This window comes from Notothenia rossii, assembly GCF_949606895.1.
Source record: "Notothenia rossii genome assembly, chromosome: 10".
Taxonomy (NCBI): Eukaryota; Metazoa; Chordata; class Actinopteri; order Perciformes; family Nototheniidae; genus Notothenia; species Notothenia rossii.
The window spans coordinates 63,901,466-63,923,656 of record NC_136908.1 but is presented as its reverse complement, the minus strand read 5'-3'; the positions used below and the strand labels follow the sequence as shown (position 1 = coordinate 63,923,656).

At 41.1% G+C, this 22,191-nt stretch overlaps 2 protein-coding genes across 2 annotated transcripts in view; one reads left to right on the top strand and one right to left on the bottom strand.

The window, feature by feature from the left end:
- Positions 1–1,671: 1,671 nt before the first annotated feature.
- nup50 (nucleoporin 50) lies at positions 1,672–15,749 on the bottom strand. The gene is made up of 8 exons (XM_079654563.1): positions 15,558–15,749; positions 14,117–14,195; positions 11,654–11,734; positions 10,888–11,092; positions 8,655–9,170; positions 7,648–7,732; positions 4,870–4,988; positions 1,672–2,920 (listed from the first exon to the last, which is right to left on the bottom strand). Exons 2-8 carry the CDS (start codon positions 14,183–14,185, stop codon positions 2,721–2,723), a joined length of 1,275 nt encoding a protein of 424 aa, XP_079510689.1. The 5' UTR covers positions 14,186–14,195; positions 15,558–15,749; the 3' UTR covers positions 1,672–2,720.
- A 742-nt stretch (positions 15,750–16,491) lies between these two features.
- phf21b (PHD finger protein 21B) overlaps positions 16,492–22,191 on the top strand; it is a gene marked incomplete at its 5' end in the record, with an annotated part of 33,514 nt that continues 27,814 nt past the window's right edge. The window contains one exon of the mRNA XM_079655706.1: positions 16,492–16,631. Coding sequence (XP_079511832.1) covers positions 16,492–16,631 — 140 coding nt within the window. The remainder of the gene's footprint in view (positions 16,632–22,191) is intronic.

Here is a 22,191-nt window from a genome sequence, read left to right as displayed (position 1 = left end):
TTTACCCCCTTTCAGTCTCTGCTAGAGAGCAGGGACTTTCGTGGGAGAAAAAGGTTCCTGTGTCTGATTGGCTGGACGGATTGCAAACCACGCCCCGTCAAACTCCCAAAAACGTTTGTGAAGCCGCCATTTTATTATCATTATTATCATTAGCATTAGCATTAGCCCAGCGCAGAAACGCAGAGAGACTAACTTATGGCAACACAAAAGAAAACATGGGAGCGGAGGAGATGAGGAGGTGTCGGCGTTCTGGCCGTTTACTCTGAAGGCTTCAGTAGAAGCTGCTGGGAGTCCCAGCAGCTTCTACTGAAGCCTTCCCCAACTCCGGGGACTTCCGGCCGGGGACTCCGGGTGGCAGTATACGCCGTGAAGTTGTTTGCGGCCTGCCAGTAAACCCAAAGCAGAAGAAGAAGTGACGTCAGCGGCTTCATTTGCCTAATCCTCCCTCACTTAGTTCATGAGAACTAAAGAGTTCTCATGAACTAAGTTCTGATGAACCATTGTGGGAAAAGGACTGCGGTGTGAAAGCGCCTCTAGAGCACCATTGAGTTCTTTGTAACCAAATGTCTCTCAGAGGGGCGCGGGGAGGGGCTCCTTATTTTCATCTAAAGTAACAGACAGAGAATCAGCACTTTGGAAACAGGGCTGAAACAGAGGGGATTATGGGTAATGCTGCAATGATCTGTTTGGTGTTTCAGCCAATCAGAGACAGGCTCTGGATATATCTGAGACCTGTGAAATACTGATGAAAAAAAGCATGACATGGGACCTTTGCTTTTGCGGTTCTTCCCCGTCCCCTTGTGTGCTATGAAGGTTTCTCTGCATGTAAACGGTCTGCAGAGTCAAACACCATCAAAGTGCACCCTGGGAGTAAAACTCTAACACCTCCCCAAAACGCCTCGTCTGAGATTTCAAGTTTACTTCCTGGGTATCGCTACGTAGGGACTGTTTTTTCACGCTTACCTTGTTGCTGCTTTGTACAACTGAATTTCCCCTCTGGGATTAATAAAGGTTCATCTTATCTTATACCCAGGAGCCACGCCCGCACCCTCTGCCAGCCTTTCACAAAACAAAGCTTTCAGCATTCATGCCGGATATGCACAGCGTAGGGCTCTGAAGAACATGCTGTTCCTGCTTTGTTTGGACCAGCGGGAGACTCGGGTTCACAACCTGGAAGTATTCATTGTCGTTTGTGTATTTATGTTTAAAACAAACAAGGTATCTACCACGACTGTTTCAATGGGTAAACGTTTTTCGGGCTGCTACGTTGAAATGCTCTCCGCAGACCCACGCTCACAGCGTTACAAACCTTTTTCTTTCTCAATATCAAGCCTCACTTATTGTGTTTACTTTGGCTGTGAGTGTCTGAGTGTGCTCAGGATGAGTTTCGCTTGTTCTCTGAGTATCGCCGACCCGGAAGCCGTCTGTCAGCAACGAGCCTGTCAGCTTCCCGACCAATCAGAGCACAGTGGGCTCAAAGGGAGAGGGGGGAGGGGGGGTGTTTCAGAAACCAATGTGAGTTTGGAACATTGAACAATATAAATCTACTCTAGTAGACCTGGACGATGGAACTATGATCAGTAGAAAGGGCCGGGACACGGGACCTTTAATATTTAATATGAAGCAGAAATAAAGAATCAAACCAGAAAAGATAAAGAAATGAAGAAGCCGTTGGGTTAGTTTCCTTTTTATTTCCCACTAACGTCTTTACAAATGTTCTCAGACTGACGAAGGACACTTTGAGAAATAAAATCACGTTTCCAGAAGCTTCCGCACGACGTGACAATAAATAATCCCAGAGCAACAAAAAAACACTCATTCAAATAAAAACAAACTGTTTAATGTAAATATTGAATTTGTAAAACCAAATCGACTGAACTCTGTAATCAGGATGCCCCCCCCATAAAGGAAACGCAGCGTGAGGATCAGAACTCGTCTGGATTTCAAAATAAAAGCTGAACCGTGACGGGGCGATCACACCGGACGATACGTTACATGTAACAGACTTTCTTGTGAATTTCTGCATTTTTTTATACCAATTTGTTTCTGTTCAATTTGACCTTTTTAAGAGTAAATGTGTGAGTTCTGTCTTCTTTCTATTTAATCCCTTTCAATTCAAAGATTTTCTTCATTTTTATGCATTTATTGCAATTAAAATCACAGAAAACTGTAAAAACTCTTGAACATCTTAAGAGACATTTGACTACAGAAGCTCCTTCAGAATGTTTGGAGTAAACGTGAGAACGTGTTTTTCCCTTTTTCAATTTCACACATTTAGACTGATTTGCTGAAATGTGTGAAATTCAACAGAAAAACCACAAGATAACATTTTCTAGTACTTTTTAATCTACCGACATTGAAAACGGCTCGATCAAAAGTCACGACACATCTCAGACGTCCACGAAGTACAGCAGCATCAGTGGCTCGAAGTGTTTTCTGAGAAAGAGTCGTATAATGTCCTCTCCGTCCGGTGTGATCGAGGACTCAGAGCAGCAGCGAGGAATGTCTGAACGGTTTGATTGAAAACAGATTTCACAGTATGACGAATTAATTGAGAGGGGGGGGGACTGTGTGTGTGCGTCTGTGTGTGTCTCTCAGTGTGTCTATGTGTGTGTGTGTGTGTGTGTCTGTGTCTGTGTCTGTGTGTCTGTGTGTCTGTGTGTGTGTGTGTGTGTGTGTGTGTGTGTGTGTGTGTGTGTGTGTGTGTGTGTGTGTGTGTCTCAGGCCTTCTTCTCCTCCAGCAGCTTGTGCAGCTGGTCAGCGTCCTCTGAGGTCTTCACTCTGATCAGCAGAGGAACCGGGCTGCTGGGGTTCTTCTCGTCGACGGGGGGGTTCGGCACGCAGACCACCATCACGTTGTTCTTCCCCAGACGAGAGACTGGGAGAGACGCCTGGAGCAGGATGTTCAGCAGGATGTGACCTGAGGGAGGGAGGGGGGAGAGAGAGGTGAGACAGGTGAGAGAGCGAGAGAGCGAGAGAGAGAGAGAGAGAGGGAGAGAGAGGTGAGAGAGGGAGAGAGAGGTGAGACAGGTGAGAGAGCGAGAGAGCGAGAGAGGGAGAGAGAGGTGAGACAGGTGAGAGAGAGAGCGAGAGAGGGAGAGAGAGGTGAGAGAGAGAGCGAGAGGTGAGAGCGAGAGCGAGAGCGAGAGAGAGAGAGAGAGAGAGGTGAGAGCGAGAGGTGAGAGCGAGAGCGAGAGAGAGAGAGAGCGAGAGAGAGAGCGAGAGAGAGAGAGAGAGAGAGAGAGAGAGAGAGAGAGAGAGAGAGAGAGAGAGAGAGAGAGAGAGAGAGAGAGAGAGAGAGAGAGAGAGAGAGAGAGAGAGAGAGAGGTGAGTATTCAGAAGAATCACTAAGACATTCAAAGCCTCTACAGGAACACACTGATGGTGTTCAGCCGGATGAGAGAGAGGACGTCAGGTTAAGTATTTAGAAGAATTAGTCAAAGTAGAAAATGCGTATGAATGCTGTAAACTGTGTACATGATGCTGAACTGAGCTAATAAAGCTTTAAAAAGTATAAATGTCATAAACAACAAGTCCTAGCAGTCACGTCCTGAAGGAGCTGAACATTTGAATGGTTTCTGTAGCTGAAGGAGTTAGCGGACAAAGTTTGGTTGAAATAATAAAGATTTGAAGAACAACAGTGTGAAAGCTGTTGAAGAGCATTCAGACTAACTAGAGGAACACTGATCAGTTCCTGTGCTCGACCAGCGGGGGGCGCTGTGTGACCACCGTTCAGCTTCTGAGGATTTCAATCAGGGGGGTCAAACCAAACTCCAGACGGCCCCGCTAGAGCTCTGAAAGAATATTACACGTTTAATATACCGTTACATGCCCATAAACTACATATCCCACAATGCATCTGGTTTCGTGGCGTGCGCACTGAAGAGACTTGCAATTATTTGCCCTGGACTTCTGCTTTCAGACGTAGTTCATTCTGAAGTTATTACCCTATCTCCTTCAGGGTTCAACCGGTACAAATACTAAAAACGTGGTGCAGAGAAACTGTTCAGTTCCTGTGTTGGACCAGCGGGGGGCGCTGTGTGACCAGCGGGGGGCGCTGTGTGACCAGCGGGGGGCGCTGTGTGACCAGCAGGGGGCGCTGTGTGACCAGCGGGGGGGGCTGTGTGACCAGCAGGGGGCGCTGTGTGAACACCGTTCAGCTTGTGCTTTCCTCTGTTTAAATGAAGCTCCTTCTGGGTTCAGATGTTTTACAGGTTAATGAAACTCACCTGTGGTAACGAGGAGACTAAGAGAGCAGCAGGAGGAAACACACTGAGAGGGAAGGCTTTCAAAACGTCCTGAAATACACGATGTTTGAGTCTCTCCACGAGACTCTGCTCAGGGGTTTGACTTCTGGGAGATTGATGCTTTTAGTTGTACTTGTTCTATGTTGTGTGAGCTGTTTGTTTGTTTGTTTGTTTGTTTGTACATCACTTTGGTCTGGAGGTTTTAAAGTGCTTCATAAATAAAGCTATATTGAGCATGTTCTGTCTCCTGTGGATCTAAAGAGTGAAAGACGCTGTTGGTTTCAACTTATTATTATGAATTTTCACTACGTATACGTGTATTTATATCTCATACATCTAATACTACCACACATATACTAATACTACTACTACAACTCATACTAATACTAATATAACTCATACTAATACTAATATAACTCATACTAATACTAATATAACTCATACTACTAATATTACTACTTATACTTCTGATATCTAACTCCTTCAGGACATTCAAGGCTATTGACGTTTTGTTGTTTATACCATTTTAAACCTTTCTTTTAAATATAAATCTTAGCACAAAGATATCTATATCTATATCTATATATAAATATATAGATATCTATAATGTGTATATTTCTACCCAGGTTGGTGTCGGCTCTGATGAGCAGCTGCACTCTGTCGTCGTCGCTCTTCTTCAGGTGAAGAGTCCCCACTCCTTTCTCCTTAAACTCAGAGTCCTTCTTATAGAACAGCTTGCACCTGAAACACAACAAACATCACACGTTACACCTCGAGTCGACTCCAGTCGAGCTGTTTGAGACCAGGATCTCCTTGGATCAGTGAATTATACTAACTATAAACCATTACCTCTGTTCCTTCGTCTGGGAATAAATGAGAAACATTTCCAAAATAGCCACGAAATGAACTGAAGTCAACAATTAATATAATACTAATACTACTGCTATACTACTACTACAATTACTATAACTACTATAACTACTATAACTACTGATACTACTACTGCTGCTATACTACTACTACAATTAATATAACTACTATAACTACTGATACTACTACTGCTGCTATACTACTACTACAATTAATATAACTACTGATACTGCTACTCTTATACTACTACTACTACTGCTATACTACTACTACAACTACTATAACTACTGATACTACTACTACTGCTATACTACTACTGCAACTACTATAACTACTGATACTACTACTACTGCTATACTACTACTACAACTACTATAACTACTGATACTGCTACTCTTATACTACTACTACTGCTGCTATACTACTACTACAATTACTATAACTACTGATACTGCTACTCTTATACTACTACTACTACTGCTATACTACTACTACAACTACTATAACTACTGATACTACTACTACTGCTATACTACTACTACAACTACTATAACTACTGATACTGCTACTCTTATACTACTACTACTACTGCTATACTACTACTACAACTACTATAACTACTGATACTGCTACTCTTATACTACTACTACTACTGCTATACTACTACTACAACTACTATAACTACTGATACTACTACTACTGCTATACTACTACTACAACTACTATAACTACTGATACTACTACTACTGCTATACTACTACTACAACTACTATAACTACTGATACTACTACTGCTGCTGCTATACTACTACTACAACTACTACAACTACTATAACTACTGATACTACTACTGCTGCTATACTACTACTATAACTACTATAACTACTGATACTGCTACTCTTATACTACTACTACAATTACTATAACTACTGATACTACTACTACTGCTGCTATACTACTACTACAATTACTACAACTACTGATACTACTACTACTACTACTACTAATACTGTTATACTAATACTACTACTGTTATACTACTACTACTACAATTACTATAACTACTACTACAACTACTATAACTACTACAACTACTACAACTACTATAACTACTGATACTACTACTGCTGCTATACTACTACTATAACTACTATAACTACTGATACTGCTACTCTTATACTACTACTACAATTACTATAACTACTGATACTACTACTACTGCTGCTATACTACTACTACAATTACTACAACTACTGATACTACTACTACTACTACTACTAATACTGTTATACTAATACTACTACTGTTATACTACTACTACTACAATTACTATAACTACTACTACAACTACTATAACTACTACAACTACTACTACAATTACTATAACTACTGATACTACTACTACTACTGCTATACTACTACTAAAATTACTATAACTACTGATACTACTACTACTACTACTACTATTACTGTTATACTGCTACTGTTATACTACAATTACTATAACTACTAATACTGTTATACTAATACTACTAAAATTACTATAACTACTGATACTACTACTACTACTACTACTACTACTGTTATACTGCTACTGTTATACTACCAATACAACTACTATAACTACTATAACTACTAATACTGCTACTGTTATACTACCAATACAACTACTATAACTACTATAACTACTAATACTGCTACTGTTATACTACCAATACAACTACTATAACTACTATTACTGCTACTGTTATACTACCAATACAACTACTATAACTACTAATACTGCTACTGTTATACTACCAATACAACTACTATAACTACTATAACTACTAATACTGCTACTGTTATACTACCAATACAACTACTATAACTACTATTACTGCTACTGTTATACTACCAATACAACTACTATAACTACTATAACTACTAATACTGCTACTGTTATACTACCAATACAACTACTATAACTACTATAACTACTAATACTGCTACTGTTATACTACCAATACAACTACTATAACTACTATAACTACTAATACTGCTACTGTTATACTACCAATACAACTACTATAACTACTATAACTACTAATACTGCTACTGTTATACTACCAATACAACTACTATAACTACTAATACTGCTACTGTTATACTACCAATACAACTACTATAACTACTATAACTACTAATACTGCTACTGTTATACTACCAATACAACTACTATAACTACTATAACTACTAATACTGCTACTGTTATACTACCAATACAACTACTATAACTACTAATACAACTTATACTTTTACAGGACATGTCACTCGTGAGTCTCTTTTATCCAAAGCGACTCACATACTCAATACTGAGGCCAATCCCCACAGGAGCACTTTGGGGTGAAGTGTCTCAGGGACACAACGACATGCTGACTGCAGTGGGGTTTGAACCTGAGACCAAGGCTCTATCCACTGCGCCACACGCCTCCGCCTACTACAAGGATACTTTAAACAATATTAATGATGAATAAATGAGTCTCATTTACTTCTTGGAGTAGAAAGCGTCGTCCTCCTTCACCTCCTTCACGTCCACTTTGGGAGGCTCGTCTGTCTCCTCCTCTCCATTCTCATCTACACAGAGAAATAACACCTATTTATTATTGGTTTAACAACAACAACAACAACAACAACAACAACAACAACAACAACAACAACAACAGGAAACTAAATAATAAAGTGTCAGGAATAATGTGTGTAACTTCTTCAGATTTTATTTACAATTTTTTTTAGCGCGAGAATTCTAACTTAGTTTTTATTATCTTAAATTTAAATATCATGAAGTGCATCAGAGGCTTTATCCGGATCATAAAGCAAAAGGATTAATAGTTTGTTTTGTTATAAAATAATTCAACTATATACCTTTTTTAACTATCAGATAAATACAACATATCGTAAAGTAACTATTTGTGATGGTTAGGGATGGGTACCGAGAACCGGTACTAAGTCAATACCGGTACCTGATTGGACGGTATCGGTATACCGTTAAGCCGCTGGACAAACGGTGCTGCTATCGGTATATGTGTTACGTCTACTTCCTTAGTTTAACTTTAAACCATTCTGGTTGGTTGGGAACCCTCATCCCGTGTGATGTATCCGGTTTGAGACCCTCTGATTGGCCACTGTAAATGCCACTCCTCATCTCTCTCAACAGAAACACATCGGCAGAATCCATCTTACTTTGAGCATGTGTTTTAAACAGTTTGATCCCTTTGTGAATTGGTTCCACTTCCTCCGTCCTTTAATTTCTTCATTCAGCGGGAATCCACATGAATGAATCCTGAGTCCAGTAACCATCAGAGTCACTCCAATAGAGCTCCTTAGTTACGCTCTCATCCTCCTTTAACTAAATACTTCACATTCATCCAGTTTGGGACGGTAGTTGAAGCATTTTGAGACTTTGAACCTTGATTGACCAACAGGAGTCATTTGGGGGGGCTCTTGCTCTAAACTAAAGCACATTCATTATAGATATTTATATTTTATATTTCTGTACCTGTGGGTCGAGCAGCCTCAGTTTTGGGTGAACTGAAAGCAGCTCCTCCGAACAGCCCAGAGGAGGAGGATGATGATGAAGAGGAGGAGAAGGAGAAGCTAGGCGGAGGTTTTGAGGCTAACGCTGCGACGACACTGCTGTCCACCTTCTGCCCGAAGTTAAACGAGACGCTCTGATTGGTCTCTTCTGCTGGTGTCTTAGTGAAGGAGAAGGGTGATGAAGAGGAGGAGGCAGGAAGAGGAAGAGGAACAGTGGGAGGAGGGTCTTTCTTCTTCTCTCCGTACTGCCGCTCGATGCTGCCCAGGTGCTTCTCGTAGTCTCTGAAGATTGGGTTCAGGTCGCAGAGAGGGTTGTCGTTCACGTGCTTCGTTATCCAATCACGGACCGAGCAGTTCAGAGCCGTCAGCTGGCGACTGTACTCCTTATGGGAGGAGGAGGAGGAGGAGGAGGAGGAGGAAGAGGAGGAGGAGGAAGAGGAGCCGTTGGTCTGCTTGGTGTCGGAGCTGAAGGTGAGACCTGAGAGAAAGAAGCAGAAGAGTTCGGTTTTACAGATCACCTTGTTGACTTTAAAGCTATCCTCCCTTTCTGATGTCTTCTCTACATCACCATGTGTCCCCGGTGTCCCCCCCCGGTGTGTCCCCCGTGTGTCAGGAGACTCTCAAAGTGATGTCTTCTCTACATCACCATGTGTCCCCGGTGTGTCCCCGGTGTGTCAGGAGACTCTCAAAGTGTCAGAAAATAAACCCCTCTCTCTTTCCCTCCGTAACCACATCTCTAAAAACGGGGAACAACGGAGCTGATCCAGATTTGCTGCGTCATGACCACATTACTAAAATGTGGGCGGGCTTTACCCCCACGGGCCAATCAGAAAGGTTGCTGTCAGAAACAATGAGACGTGTTCTGGAAGTAATATTGTCTGTGTTTACTTTAGCATGCTAACTCTCAGAGCTAACCTGCACTGGAGAGAGTGTGTGTGAAGAAGCAGGAAATCAAAAGGAAGTCACCTTGAGGTAAACCTGAGAGAGAGAGAGTTTGAGCTCCATCCTGTTTCAGAGAGGATCCTTGATGTGGTTTGGAACATGATGTGGAGTTCTCCTGATGAGATCTACTCTCTCTCTACAGCTACTGACCCAGAGTCAGCTCTTTAGTAACAGCTGGAAGAGAGGGGGGGGGGGGGGGGGCTACAAGGATCTGTTATGGGTTTGGAGCAGGACACTTCAGAGACATGTCCTTAGTAACAGCTGGCAGAGAGAGGGGGGGGGGGCTACAAGGATCTGTTATGGGTTTGGAGCAGGACACTTCAGAGCCATGTCCTTAGTAACAGCTGGAAGAGAGGGGGGGGGGCTACAGGGGTGTGTTTGGGGTCTGGAGCAGGACACTTCAGAGACATGTCCTTAGTAACAGCTGGCAGAGAGGGGGGGGGGCTACAGGGGTCTGTTTGGGGTCTGGAGCAGGACACTTCAGAGACATGTCCTTAGTAACAGCTGGCAGAGAGGGGGGGGGGGCTACAGGGGTCTGTTTGGGGTCTGGAGCAGGACACTTCAGAGACATGTCCTTAGTAACAGCTGGCAGAGAGGGGGGGGGGGGGCTACAGGGATCTGTTTGGGGTCTGGAGCAGGACACTTCAGAGACATGTCCTTAGTAACAGCTGGAACAGAGAGGGGGGGGGGGCTACAGGGGTCTGTTTGGGGTCTGGAGCAGGACACTTCAGAGACATGTCCTTAGTAACAGCTGGAACAGAGAGGGGGGGGGGGCTACAGGGGTCTGTTTGGGGTCTGGAGCAGGACACTTCAGAGACATGTCCTTAGTAACAGCTGGCAGAGAGGGGGGGGGGGGGCTACAGGGATCTGTTTGGGGTCTGGAGCAGGACACTTCAGAGACATGTCCTTAGTAACAGCTGGAACAGAGAGGGGGGGGGGGCTACAGGGGTCTGTTTGGGGTCTGGAGCAGGACACTTCAGAGACATGTCCTTAGTAACAGCTGGAACAGAGAGGGGGGGGGGGGCTACAGGGGTCTGTTTGGGGTCTGGAGCAGGACACTTCAGAGACATGTCCTTAGTAACAGCTGGAAGAGAGGGGGGGGGGGGCTACAGGGGTCTGTTTGGGGTCTGGAGCAGGACACTTCAGAGACATGTCCTGTATGTATTTGTATATATCTGAGACCTGTATGAAAGGCCTAAAGCAGAATAGTAGGAGAGCTTAAGGTGACATGAAGCTCAGGTGTGTTCTCTCACCAGGTGCTGTGGCTTTGGAGGCTGGAGAGAAGAATCCTGTGAATGCTGGAGTGCCGCTGCTCCCATTGGTCGAGCCGCTCAGTCCCGTGAATCCTCCTCCTCCGTTCCCAAATCCGGAAAACCCGGTCGGAGCCGGTTCTCCGCCCGGAGCCGGAGTCAGAGAGAAACCTTTGAAGCCTTTAAAAGAGGAACCGCCGCTTTCCGCCTGACGACACGGGAACCAATCAGAAGGGCAGGAAATAAGATACCAAACGTTCACATGCTACACATTTCTTAACGGGGTTTAAGACGAATCAAAAGTATGTGAAAACGACCCAATTAGCCCAGGACTCTCAAGGGCTAAGATCGCTTATATTAAGATAAGATTGAACTTGATTTATTTATCTGCTTGTGGAAATGCAGGCGTTTAAAAACAGGATTCACACAAAGACAAAATAAAGACAGAATAGAATACAGAAATAATAAAGTGAACTATTGAAACAAGATATCACAGTAAAAAGTTGTGCATTCGTTTAAACATTTTCAACATATTTAAGTGTGCGGATGAGAGTTTAGGTTAAAGAGTTGATATTCTAACTTATTCTTATTTATAAAGCAGGAGTACGAAGGCCAAACAATATTCCCTCTGGCTCACGAAACGGTATATTTATTTCTCAAGACATATATATTAATATTTATCATTTTGGTAGCTCACGTCACCAAATCACATCTTTGAGCTTTTATTCCATATTTCATTCACCAGGGAAGTGGATCTTTCACTTTTTACCTCTCCGATGTTTCTGCGCTTGGCTTTCTTTATCGCCCGGCTCTTCAACACATCTTCAGTCGCAACTAAAAACGTCCCGGCCTGACGAAGAAGAAGAAGAAGAAGAAGAAGAAGAAGGAGATGGAGAAAAAGAAGAAACATCAGAAATGGGACAAATCAAACATCGTTCTTTAAGCTGTAAACTAAGGGTGCTCCAACGACACGGAGAGAAGAATTGAAAAAAGTTACCATTACATACACGCAATATTAAAGACAATATTTACACAAAATATAAAAAAACTGAGTGAATGTGAGGCAGAGGCTAACTATCATTAATAATAATAATAATAATAATGGATTACATTTTTTATTAGAGCGCTTTTACAGGTGCTCAAAGCGCTTTACAAATACACATTACACATATTAGACATGTAAGAGTCATTACTGTGGACATTACCTACAGGAGCAAATGCAGGTAAAGTGTCTTGCCCAAGGACACAACGGCCTGACGCAGTGGCGGCCGAGGCGGGATTGACTCCAGTGTGATGACCTCCGGGATAACCAACGGTAACCACTGCGCCAAAACCGCCCATTAGCTCTTACACTACATTTAATATATAAGTGACGTTTGATTCAGATTAAACTGTGACAATGTGGCTTCCAGATCCTCAGATGTTTTCTACTCTTTATTTCCAAACGATGAGTAATGCCTTGACTTTCATTTAAACATTTCCCAATTTGGCGTCAATAAATATATCTAATTACCTTAAATGCCGGTTTAATCGTTTTCCATGGCTGTAAACTAATGGTCTCTGAGTATTGGATTGTTGTTTGTACACAACAACACATTTAAATCTCTGGTACAGCAAAGCAAAAACAGAGCTTAGGAAATGCCATTTGGGACATAAAGGTTGGGACATGTCCTCTTTTAATATGAGGCCCAGATGATTCCCAGAACAGATCAAAGTGACAGCGACGCCTCGGACTCAGGTTTTTCTGATTGTTTTTGTTAGTCTCAATAATTGTGTTTGTTGTTGTTGTTATCCGGCAGTGGTTCAGTCAGTAGGGGCTTGGACTGGGAGCCGTAGGGTCGCCGGTTCAAGTCCCCGACCAGACCTAAAATATGGAGTGTGGACTGCTACTTGGAGAGGTCCCAGTTCACCTCCTGCCCTGCCGCGGTGCCCTTGAGCAAGGCACCGGACACCCCCCTTCCCCCCTCACTCCCATTGCTCCCCGGGCGCTGTACAATAGCTGCCCACTGCTCCTAGTACTAGACTCCTAGCACTAGACTCCTGGTTCTAGACTCCTAGCACTAGACTCCTAGCACTAGACTCCTTGTTCTAGACTCCTAGCACTAGACTCCTGGCACTAGACTCCTTGTTCTAGACTCCTAGCACTAGACTCCTGGTTCTAGACTCCTAGCACTAGACTCCTGGCACTAGACTCCTTGTTCTAGACTCCTGGTTCTAGACTCCTAGCACTAGACTCCTAGCACTAGACTCCTGGCACTAGACTCCTGGCACTAGACTCCTTGTTCTAGACTCCTAGCACTAGACTCCTGGTTCTAGACTCCTAGCACTAGACTCCTTGTTCTAGACTCCTGGCACTAGACTCCTGGTTCTAGACTCCTAGCACTAGACTCCTGGCACTAGACTCCTAGCACTAGACTCCTTGTTCTAGACTCCTAGCACTAGACTCCTGGTTCTAGACTCCTAGCACTAGACTCCTGGCTCTAGACTCCTAGCACTAGACTCCTAGCACTAGACTCCTTGTTCCAGACTCCTAGCACTAGACTCCTAGCACTAGACTCCTAGCACCAGACTCCTAGCTCTAGACTCCTAGCACTAGACTCCTAGCACTAGACTCCTGGTTCTAGACTCCTAGCTCTAGACTCCTAGCACTAGACTCCTAGCACTAGACTCCTAGCACTAGACTCCTGGTTCTAGACTCCTAGCACTAGACTCCTAGCACTAGACTCCTAGCTCTAGACTCCTAGCACTAGCCTCCTAGCACTAGACTCCTGGCACTAGACTCCTAGCACTAGACTCCTAGCTCTAGACTCCTAGCACTAGACTCCTGGCACTAGACTCCTAGCACTAGACTCCTAGCACTAGACTCCTAGCACTAGACTCCTAGCACTAGACTCCTAGCACTAGACTCCTAGCACTAGACTCCTGGTTCTAGACTCCTAGCACTAGACTCCTAGCACTAGACTCCTGGTTCTAGACTCCTAGCACTAGACTCCTAGCACTAGACTCCTAGCTCTAGACTCCTAGCACTAGACTCCTAGCTCTAGACTCCTAGCACTAGACTCCTAGCTCTAGACTCCTAGCACTAGACTCCTGGCTCTAGACTCCTAGCACTAGACTCCTAGCACTAGCCTCCTAGCACTAGCCTCCTGGTTCTAGGTTGGGTTAAAGCAGAGGACACATGTCACGGTGTGCTGTGCATGTACAGAGGGTTTCTTCTATCTTCTTGTCTCACCTCCTCTCCCTCCTCCTCCTGGTCCCAGTTCCTGTCCGTCAGCTCTTTATCAGCGATCCTCTTCGCCATCCCACCGGCTCTGAGACACAGAAACGGTACGACAGTTAGCTGATGCATTCATATGTAATTAAGTAATAATATAGTTATTGATTATAATAGTTAGTCAGGAGCAAAGACAGGGTCGTAAATTACTTTTAAAAGCAGATATTCACTAAATAAACCACAAACCCAGCAAACCATTATGTCAGGGGGGGGGGGGGGGGGGGTGTATGGAGTAGTTCACTTTATACTTGTTTTAAATACACTGTACTTAAGCTAGACTTACATCAACAACACGGTCGATTTAAAAAGGAAAACATGAACAAAGAAGAGAAGTTATTTGGGATACAGAAAGCATAACCGAGTGTGGCTTCATGGAGGTGAATGTCAAGTTAATAAAGTAACACGCAAACCGTAATGAGAATATAAATATACAGATAAATACAAAGATGTAAACAGGTAGTAAAACAGTAAGGCTTGTTCATTATATAACTGAGCTATGTTTTTGCATGGTTGTACACAAGAGATTTAAATGTGTTGTTGACAAACAAACATAGAAAACTAATAAACCAGCATTTAAGATGTACTTTATTGATCCTAAATTCGGACATTTTTAAGTGCATTGCACATCATTGGAAAATAAAGAGTAGAAAACAATCACATTTGAGGATCTTGACGTTTTTACAGTTAAATCTGACTAAAACGTTACTAATATCATAAATGTAGTTTAAGAGCTGATGATAGTTCGCTTCTGCCTCACATTTACTGTACTCAGTTTCATACAATAATATTTTGTGTAAACATTGTCTCTATTTTTCATTTGTGCAAACAATCTTTAAAATAGCTTAAATTATGGGGATTTATTTGCTCTTTTTGTGTTTTTTAAATGACGTTTTCTTCTTTCCTTGTCTTTAAAAGCAGCATGTATTATCATTTGTTTACCATTCACACCAAAGCTATTCCTCATGGTGTAAACTCACTAACCCTGACGTTAGCTTCATTTAGCTCTTCATGCCATCAGATCCTTGTTTATAACATCAGTTAGTTCAAGTTGTATTCATGTTAACAGTTCCTGAGGTGGTGATTTTAACTTTTAACTGTAAAGGCACTAAAAAGCGAAATATGCAGTGTTTTCCGGTGCTAACATCATCAGGCCGGTAACCGGTGAACGTGTAAAGCTAACCCCCAGATATCTACATGGCTAGGGAGTACATAGTGTATGAGTTGTGTACAAACCATTTATAAACAGTATATCGTTGATGTTGTCTGTGATTTTTAGCAATTTAAACAATGAGTTTTAAGCCTGTTTAGCTTTCAATGCTAACGGCTAGAAGATAATGTCAAGCTAACGTTAGCTCCTCATACAGACAGATTGAATGTATTTTAAAACCCTTAAAGGTACCTGTTCTGGACCGTTTATCCAACCTCTTCCTGTCAGTGTTTACCGGACAGATGCTCGGTGTCGCAGATTGTTTTTAGAGAGGTTTTATTTCAGCAGCTTCTGAGGAAAAAATGAAAAACTGAAACTGTTTTGAACGAGACTTCTTCACGCGGCCATTTTACATCGCGTGCATATCCGCATGGGTTCGCGCCGCGCGTAACATCATGTTCCGCATGCGCAGAAAGATAGGGACGCCTACATTTCAGCTTGGGAGTTGTAGTTTTTTAATAAAATAAAAATCAAATGTATGGGGGAAAAAATGTGTTGCAGCATAAACAAGCAAGGCATTGCACATTATAACAAATTAAAGTAGAACATATAAATATACTGGCAAAAAATGTATAATGTTTTGGTCATAATATGTAGTATTTAATTTCATATTTTACAGAATATACAAAATAGCACAACATATAAATATTATAAAGTAATAGTAAAGGGATTTAATCCAATAAAAAATAGTCACACAACAACAACAAAAAAATATGTTGCTTCTCCATAATAATAATAATAATAATAATAATAACAATAATAATTAAAGCGCTTTTATAATGCTCAAAGACGCTTATATTATTCTTATAATAAGATAAGATAAGAAGTACTTTATTGTTATTAACTGTGTAATACCTTGCTGCTAAATCCTCAGAACTGTTACAGGATGTATTTTTTGTAAATTGTGTAACTTTCATTACTATCCTTTTTTTTTGTATCTTTAATATTTTTGCATGCATGCTTCTTAGGTAACATTAAGTCTCTGGATCTTCTCTGCTTTAACAATGTACATTTGGAGCAGATATTTAGTATTTGAGACTAAATGCATGCAGTAAATTATTATTAATGTTACCATGCACGCTCTCTTTTCTGCTGCAGCTTACTGGTGGGAAATCCCTCCAGAGAGATGCTGCCTGCAGAGAGGGGGATCTGTGGGGGTGTCGGGGGGGAAGTGGTGCAGCAGATGGCCCGTCTCCAGATCCAGATCCACCATCAGGACCATCAGGACCATCAGGGCCATCAGGACCTCCTGCCAAACAGGAACAGGTGCTGCACAAACAGGAAGTGATGGGAAGGCAGCAGGAGAGGAGAGGGAGCTGGCAGCAGAAAAAAGAGAAGAGGAAAACCTGAAACATGGAGAAGGGGCGAAGAGAGGGTTTTTATACATTCTCTCTACTTTAAAGAGTCCTCTCCTGCTGATGTTCAGGTGTATATCAGTATGTAGTGTCTCTACTTTAAAGAGTCCTCTCCTGCTGATGTTCAGGTGTATATCAGTATGTAGTGTCTCTACTTTAAAGAGTCCTCTCCTGCTGATGTTCAGGTGTATATCAGTATGTAGTGTCTCTACTTTAAAGAGTCCACTCCTGCTGATGTTCAGGTGTATATCAGTATGTAGTGTCTCTACTTTAAAGAGTCCTCTCCTGCTGATGTTCAGGTGTATATCAGTATGTAGTGTCTCTACTTTAAAGAGTCCTCTCCTGCTGATGTTCAGGTGTATATCAGTATGTAGTGTCTCTACTTTAAAGAGTCTTCCCCTGCTGATGTTCAGGTGTATATCAGTATGTAGTGTCTCTACTTTAAAGAGTCCACTCCTGCTGATGTTCAGGTGTATATCAGTATGTAGTGTCTCTACTTTAAAGAGTCCTCTCCTGCTGATGTTCAGGTGTATATCAGTATGTAGTGTCTCTACTTTAAAGAGACCTCTCCTGCTGATGTTCAGGTGTATATCAGTATGTAGTGTCTCTACTTTAAAGAGTCTTCTCCTGCTGATGTTCAGGTGTATATCAGTATGTAGTGTCTCTACTTTAAAGAGTCCACTCCTGCTGATGTTCAGGTGTATATCAGTATGTAGTGTCTCTACTTTAAAGAGTCCTGTCCTCCTGATGTTCAGGTGTATATCAGTATGTAGTGTCTCTACTTTAAAGAGTCCTCTCCTGCTGATGTTCAGGTGTATATCAGTATGTAGTGTCTCTACTTTAAAGAGTTCTCTCCTGCTGATGTTCAGGTGTATATCAGTATGTAGTGTCTCTACTTTAAAGAGTTCTCTCCTTCTGATGTTCAGGTGTATATCAGTATGTAGTGTCTCTACTTTAAAGAGTCCTCCCCTGCTGATGTTCAGGTGTATATGCAGTGTCTCTATAATAATGCAAACACACTGGAGTTGTGAGTTTGTCGTGTGTTCTGTTTGTAAGCGAACAGGTTTGTGGATAACCTCCTCCTGTATCTGCAGATTCCTGTAATTACTTATTATATCTGATTAAGTCATTTTTTCCTGTGTCTCGTCTCTAATTGGCCGTTCTGCAGAAACGAGTCAATTAGTGTTTTACAAATGGAGCTTTAATGAGCTGAATTAATTGACTGGCTATGAGGACGGCTATTAGTGAGAGCTAATGAAAAGGAAGCAGAACTAATGATCGGATGTTCTGAGGAAAGGTGAGAGGACGTTGGAAATCAGTTCATATGTTTTATATCTGACTTCTGTGGAGGTTTAACAATCACTGAATGCCTCATAGTGGCTGAGAGAGGAACTCAAGGGAATCAAATACCTGCTAAATAACATGGAAAAGGTTTATATTCATATATATTATTCTAAAGGGAGGGAGGCTGTGGCGCAGTGGACTAGTGTGTTGGTTTTAGGATCAGGGGGTCACAGGTTCAAACCCCTCTGCAGTCAGCATGTCGTTGTGTCCCTGAGACACTTCACCCCCCAGTGCTCCTGTGGGGATTGCCCTCAGTACTGAGTATGTGAGTCGCTTTGGATAAAAGTGTCTAACAAGTAACATGTCATGTGAATATCTCCCAAACAAGACAAAATAGTCATAAATAATCTTTATTTTGGTTTTTAGGCTGTGCGTTCTGCTTTTACTAAGTACAAGATCTGAGTACTTCTACTTTTACCACAAGATCTGAGTACTTCTACTTTCACTCAAGTAAGATCTGAGTACTTCTACTTTCACTCAAGTACAAGATCTGAGTACTTCTACTTTTACCACAAGATCTGACTACTTCTACTTTCACTCAAGTACAAGATCTGACTACTTCTACTTTCACTCAAGTACAAGATCTGAGTACTTCTACTTTCACTCAAGTACAAGATCTGAGTACTTCTACTTTCACTCAAGTAAGATCTGAGTACTTCTACTTTCACTCAAGTACAATATCTGAGTACTTCTACTTTCACTCAAGTACAAGATCTGACTACTTCTACTTTCACTCAAGTAAGATCTGAGTACTTCTACTTTCACTCAAGTACAATATCTGAGTAATTCTACTTTCACTCAAGTAGAAGATCTGAGTACTTCTACTTTTACTCAAGTACAAGATCTGAGTACTTCTACTTTTACTCAAGTACAAGATCTGAGTACTTCTACTTTTACTCAAGTACAAGATCTGAGTACTTCTACTTTTACTCAAGTACAAGATCTGAGTACTTCTACTTTTACTCAAGTACAAGATCTGAGTACTTCTACTTTTACCACAAGATCTGACTACTTCTACTTTCACTCAAGTACAAGATCTGAGTACTTCTACTTTCACTCAAGTAAGATCTGAGTACTTCTACTTTCACTCAAGTACAATATCTGAGTACTTCTACTTTCACTCAAGTACAAGATCTGAGTACTTCTACTTTCACTCAAGTAAGATCTGAGTACTTCTACTTTCACTCAAGTACAATATCTGAGTAATTCTACTTTCACTCAAGAACAAGATCTGAGTACTTCTACTTTCACTCAAGTAGAAGATCTGAGTACTTCTACTTTCACTCAAGTACAAGATCTGAGTACTTCTACTTTTACTCAAGTACAAGATCTGAGTACTTCTACTTTTACTCAAGTACAAGATCTGAGTACTTCTACTTTTACTCAAGTACAAGATCTGAGTACTTCTACTTTTACTCAAGTACAAGATCTGAGTACTTCTACTTTTACTAGTTAAATTAACAGAAAATGAAATACAGTAAACTAAAAAGGTGAAGAATCAGTAAATGAAGCTCAGAGGAGGCGTGGCTTTAAAGGAGAGGAAGAAGGGGCGTGGCTTTTAAGCAATAACAAAGATGGCTGCCTTAGCAATGAGAGCTGAGAGGAAAAAAGGTGAACGTAAAGCCGCAGGTGAGTTTCTGCTGGAAAGTGCTTATTGTTGACCCAATAACTCTAACTGTGGATCTCTGAAAGCTTATCTCTGCTAACTAGCTTCATGCTACATTAGCTGGTGTTCAATAGCAAGTAGCCTAGCCATGCTAAAGTGGTGTTAGCTTCTTGCTCAGCTGAATAAACAGCAACTAGCCTATTGTTGCTAATTTTATTCTGTTAGTCCAAAAAAAAACATTATGCACTCTAAAAACCTTGTTGTATATTTTGTACATTGACAATAAAGGCTTTCTATTCTGGACATTTGGTTTATGCCTCCAACAGATGATGGTTATTGTTTATATTTTGTTTATTAGCACATTAAATGTTTGCATCCAATTACTTTTTACTGCAAATGCTGCACAAACAATCCCATTGGATGTTATCCTATATTCACTTTACTCCAGGGATTCTGCGGTTCGGTCCGTTTCAGGTAATGTCTCATTTAATGTTATTTTCTCATATTATTTGTGTGCATTTAATGGTTTGAGTGCTGATTTGCATTAGCTAACAATCCTTTAACACCTCATGCTTGTTGTGAACAATATGTTTATTATTATTTATTTATTATATTTTATTATATATTTATTTATTTTATTTTATTATATATTTATTTATTATATTTTATTATATATTTATTTATTTTATTTTATTATATATTTATTTATTATATTTTATTATATATTTATTTATTATATTTTATTATATATTTATTTATTATATTTTATTATATATTTATTTATTATATTTTATTATATATTTATTTATTATATTTTATTATGTATTTTATTATATTATATGCTGTGATGTAGGTGATAAAACAGAGACACTCAAACATAATGGTGGAGAAGTGCTGATAAATACAGCTTTTCTTCGTGTTTCTCTGCAGCTTTAACGACAAACCCTGAGATATAACACACTGTGCACGATCATTATGTCAGAGTATTATCTCCACATGACCATTTCCAGCTGAACAATGGCTACGTTTCTGCAGACGCTTGATTTCTGTGCGTGTGTGCTTGCTTGCTGTGTGTGTGTGTGTGTGTGTGTGTGTGTGTGTGTGTGTGTGTGTGTGTGTGTGTGTGTGTGTGTGTGTGTGTGTGTGTGTGTGTGTGTGTGTGTGTGTGTCAGAGATGTTGGCTGTAAAACAGTATTTATTTACCGCTGCAGAAGAAGAGGCTCTGAGTGAGAGAACTGGGTCAGCAGCTCAGAAACAATTATTCACACAGGATGTTTGAGAGCGGCGGCAGAAACACACAGTACTCAAATACTCAGTTCAGACATGAAGGATTACTGAACGGACTGCCTTCACCTCCAACACATTGCATAAAGAGACCTGTGAGAACCTGCAAGCAGCCTCAGAGTGACACTCTTCAGTAACGCACAGTTCGACTAGGTTCCTGTATATCGTTGCACAGTTCTTTGTATTTGTTTTGAAGAGAAGATGTCCCTTTCTCCCGATGTTTCCACATCAGCCTCTTGCAACTTGTCGTGCAACAGTTTTTTATTTCTCTTTGCATTTGTTTTGGTACGTTTGTGTTTTTGTATCTGCAGCGTTTCTCCTGATGGAAGAGTTTGCACGTGTTTGCTTTACGTGTATATAGACTCGTCGTGCTCTGTTTCTATTCAATTTATATTTACTTGCACATCTCAGAACATTCTCTTGCACTATTTGATCAGTTTTTATGTCCTATATATATTCCTGTTGCTCTGTTGGAGGAGGACTTCAGTGTTTCATCTCCATATCTCCTGTAGCTGCTGAGCACATGATGATAGACTTGAATATTGAATCGACAATGAACCTATAATTCATTATAAGACACATCTTTATTGCTTTAGTGCATCAGAAAGCATTATGCATGTTAATAAATGTAGTATTATAACTCTTGATATTTCACTTTCGATGTTGTTACGTTGCAGAAAAGAGACTTGAATTTGTCCTCACTTCTCAGACCTTCATTTCCAACTCTTCTCATTTAAAGTCAGAATCTGAAGCTCGGACAGATTTGCTATCAGCTGGACGTGAGTTTTATTTGGTGGAGAACCTCGGGCCAGGCCATCTGTCAGTACTGGCAGGACCCACGCTGCCTGGCGCTCCTGAACGCAGCGCGGGTCGCTGCTAAGGAAAAATGTTGAAGAGGAAATATTATCGAAAACAAACAAAGTGCAGCAGAACCATCTTTTATTTTGGAGCGGCACGAGGCAACTAGTTTCAGAAAGTAACTGATGTCCCTGAATGCAACATGACATAACTTATGTATAACCAATTATATTCAATAAAAAATGTATCATATCAATGTATGACAATGAACAGTCAGGAATAAACCCATTTAAAGAAAACACCTGGTGGGAAATTGAGAATATTTGTTCTTAATTGTACCGATTATTGTTTATTTCACTTTCTGATAGCTTGTGTTGTCATCTCATCATAAGTTCTGCCTCTACGAAATAAAAAAGAATAATACATTTAATATTAATAC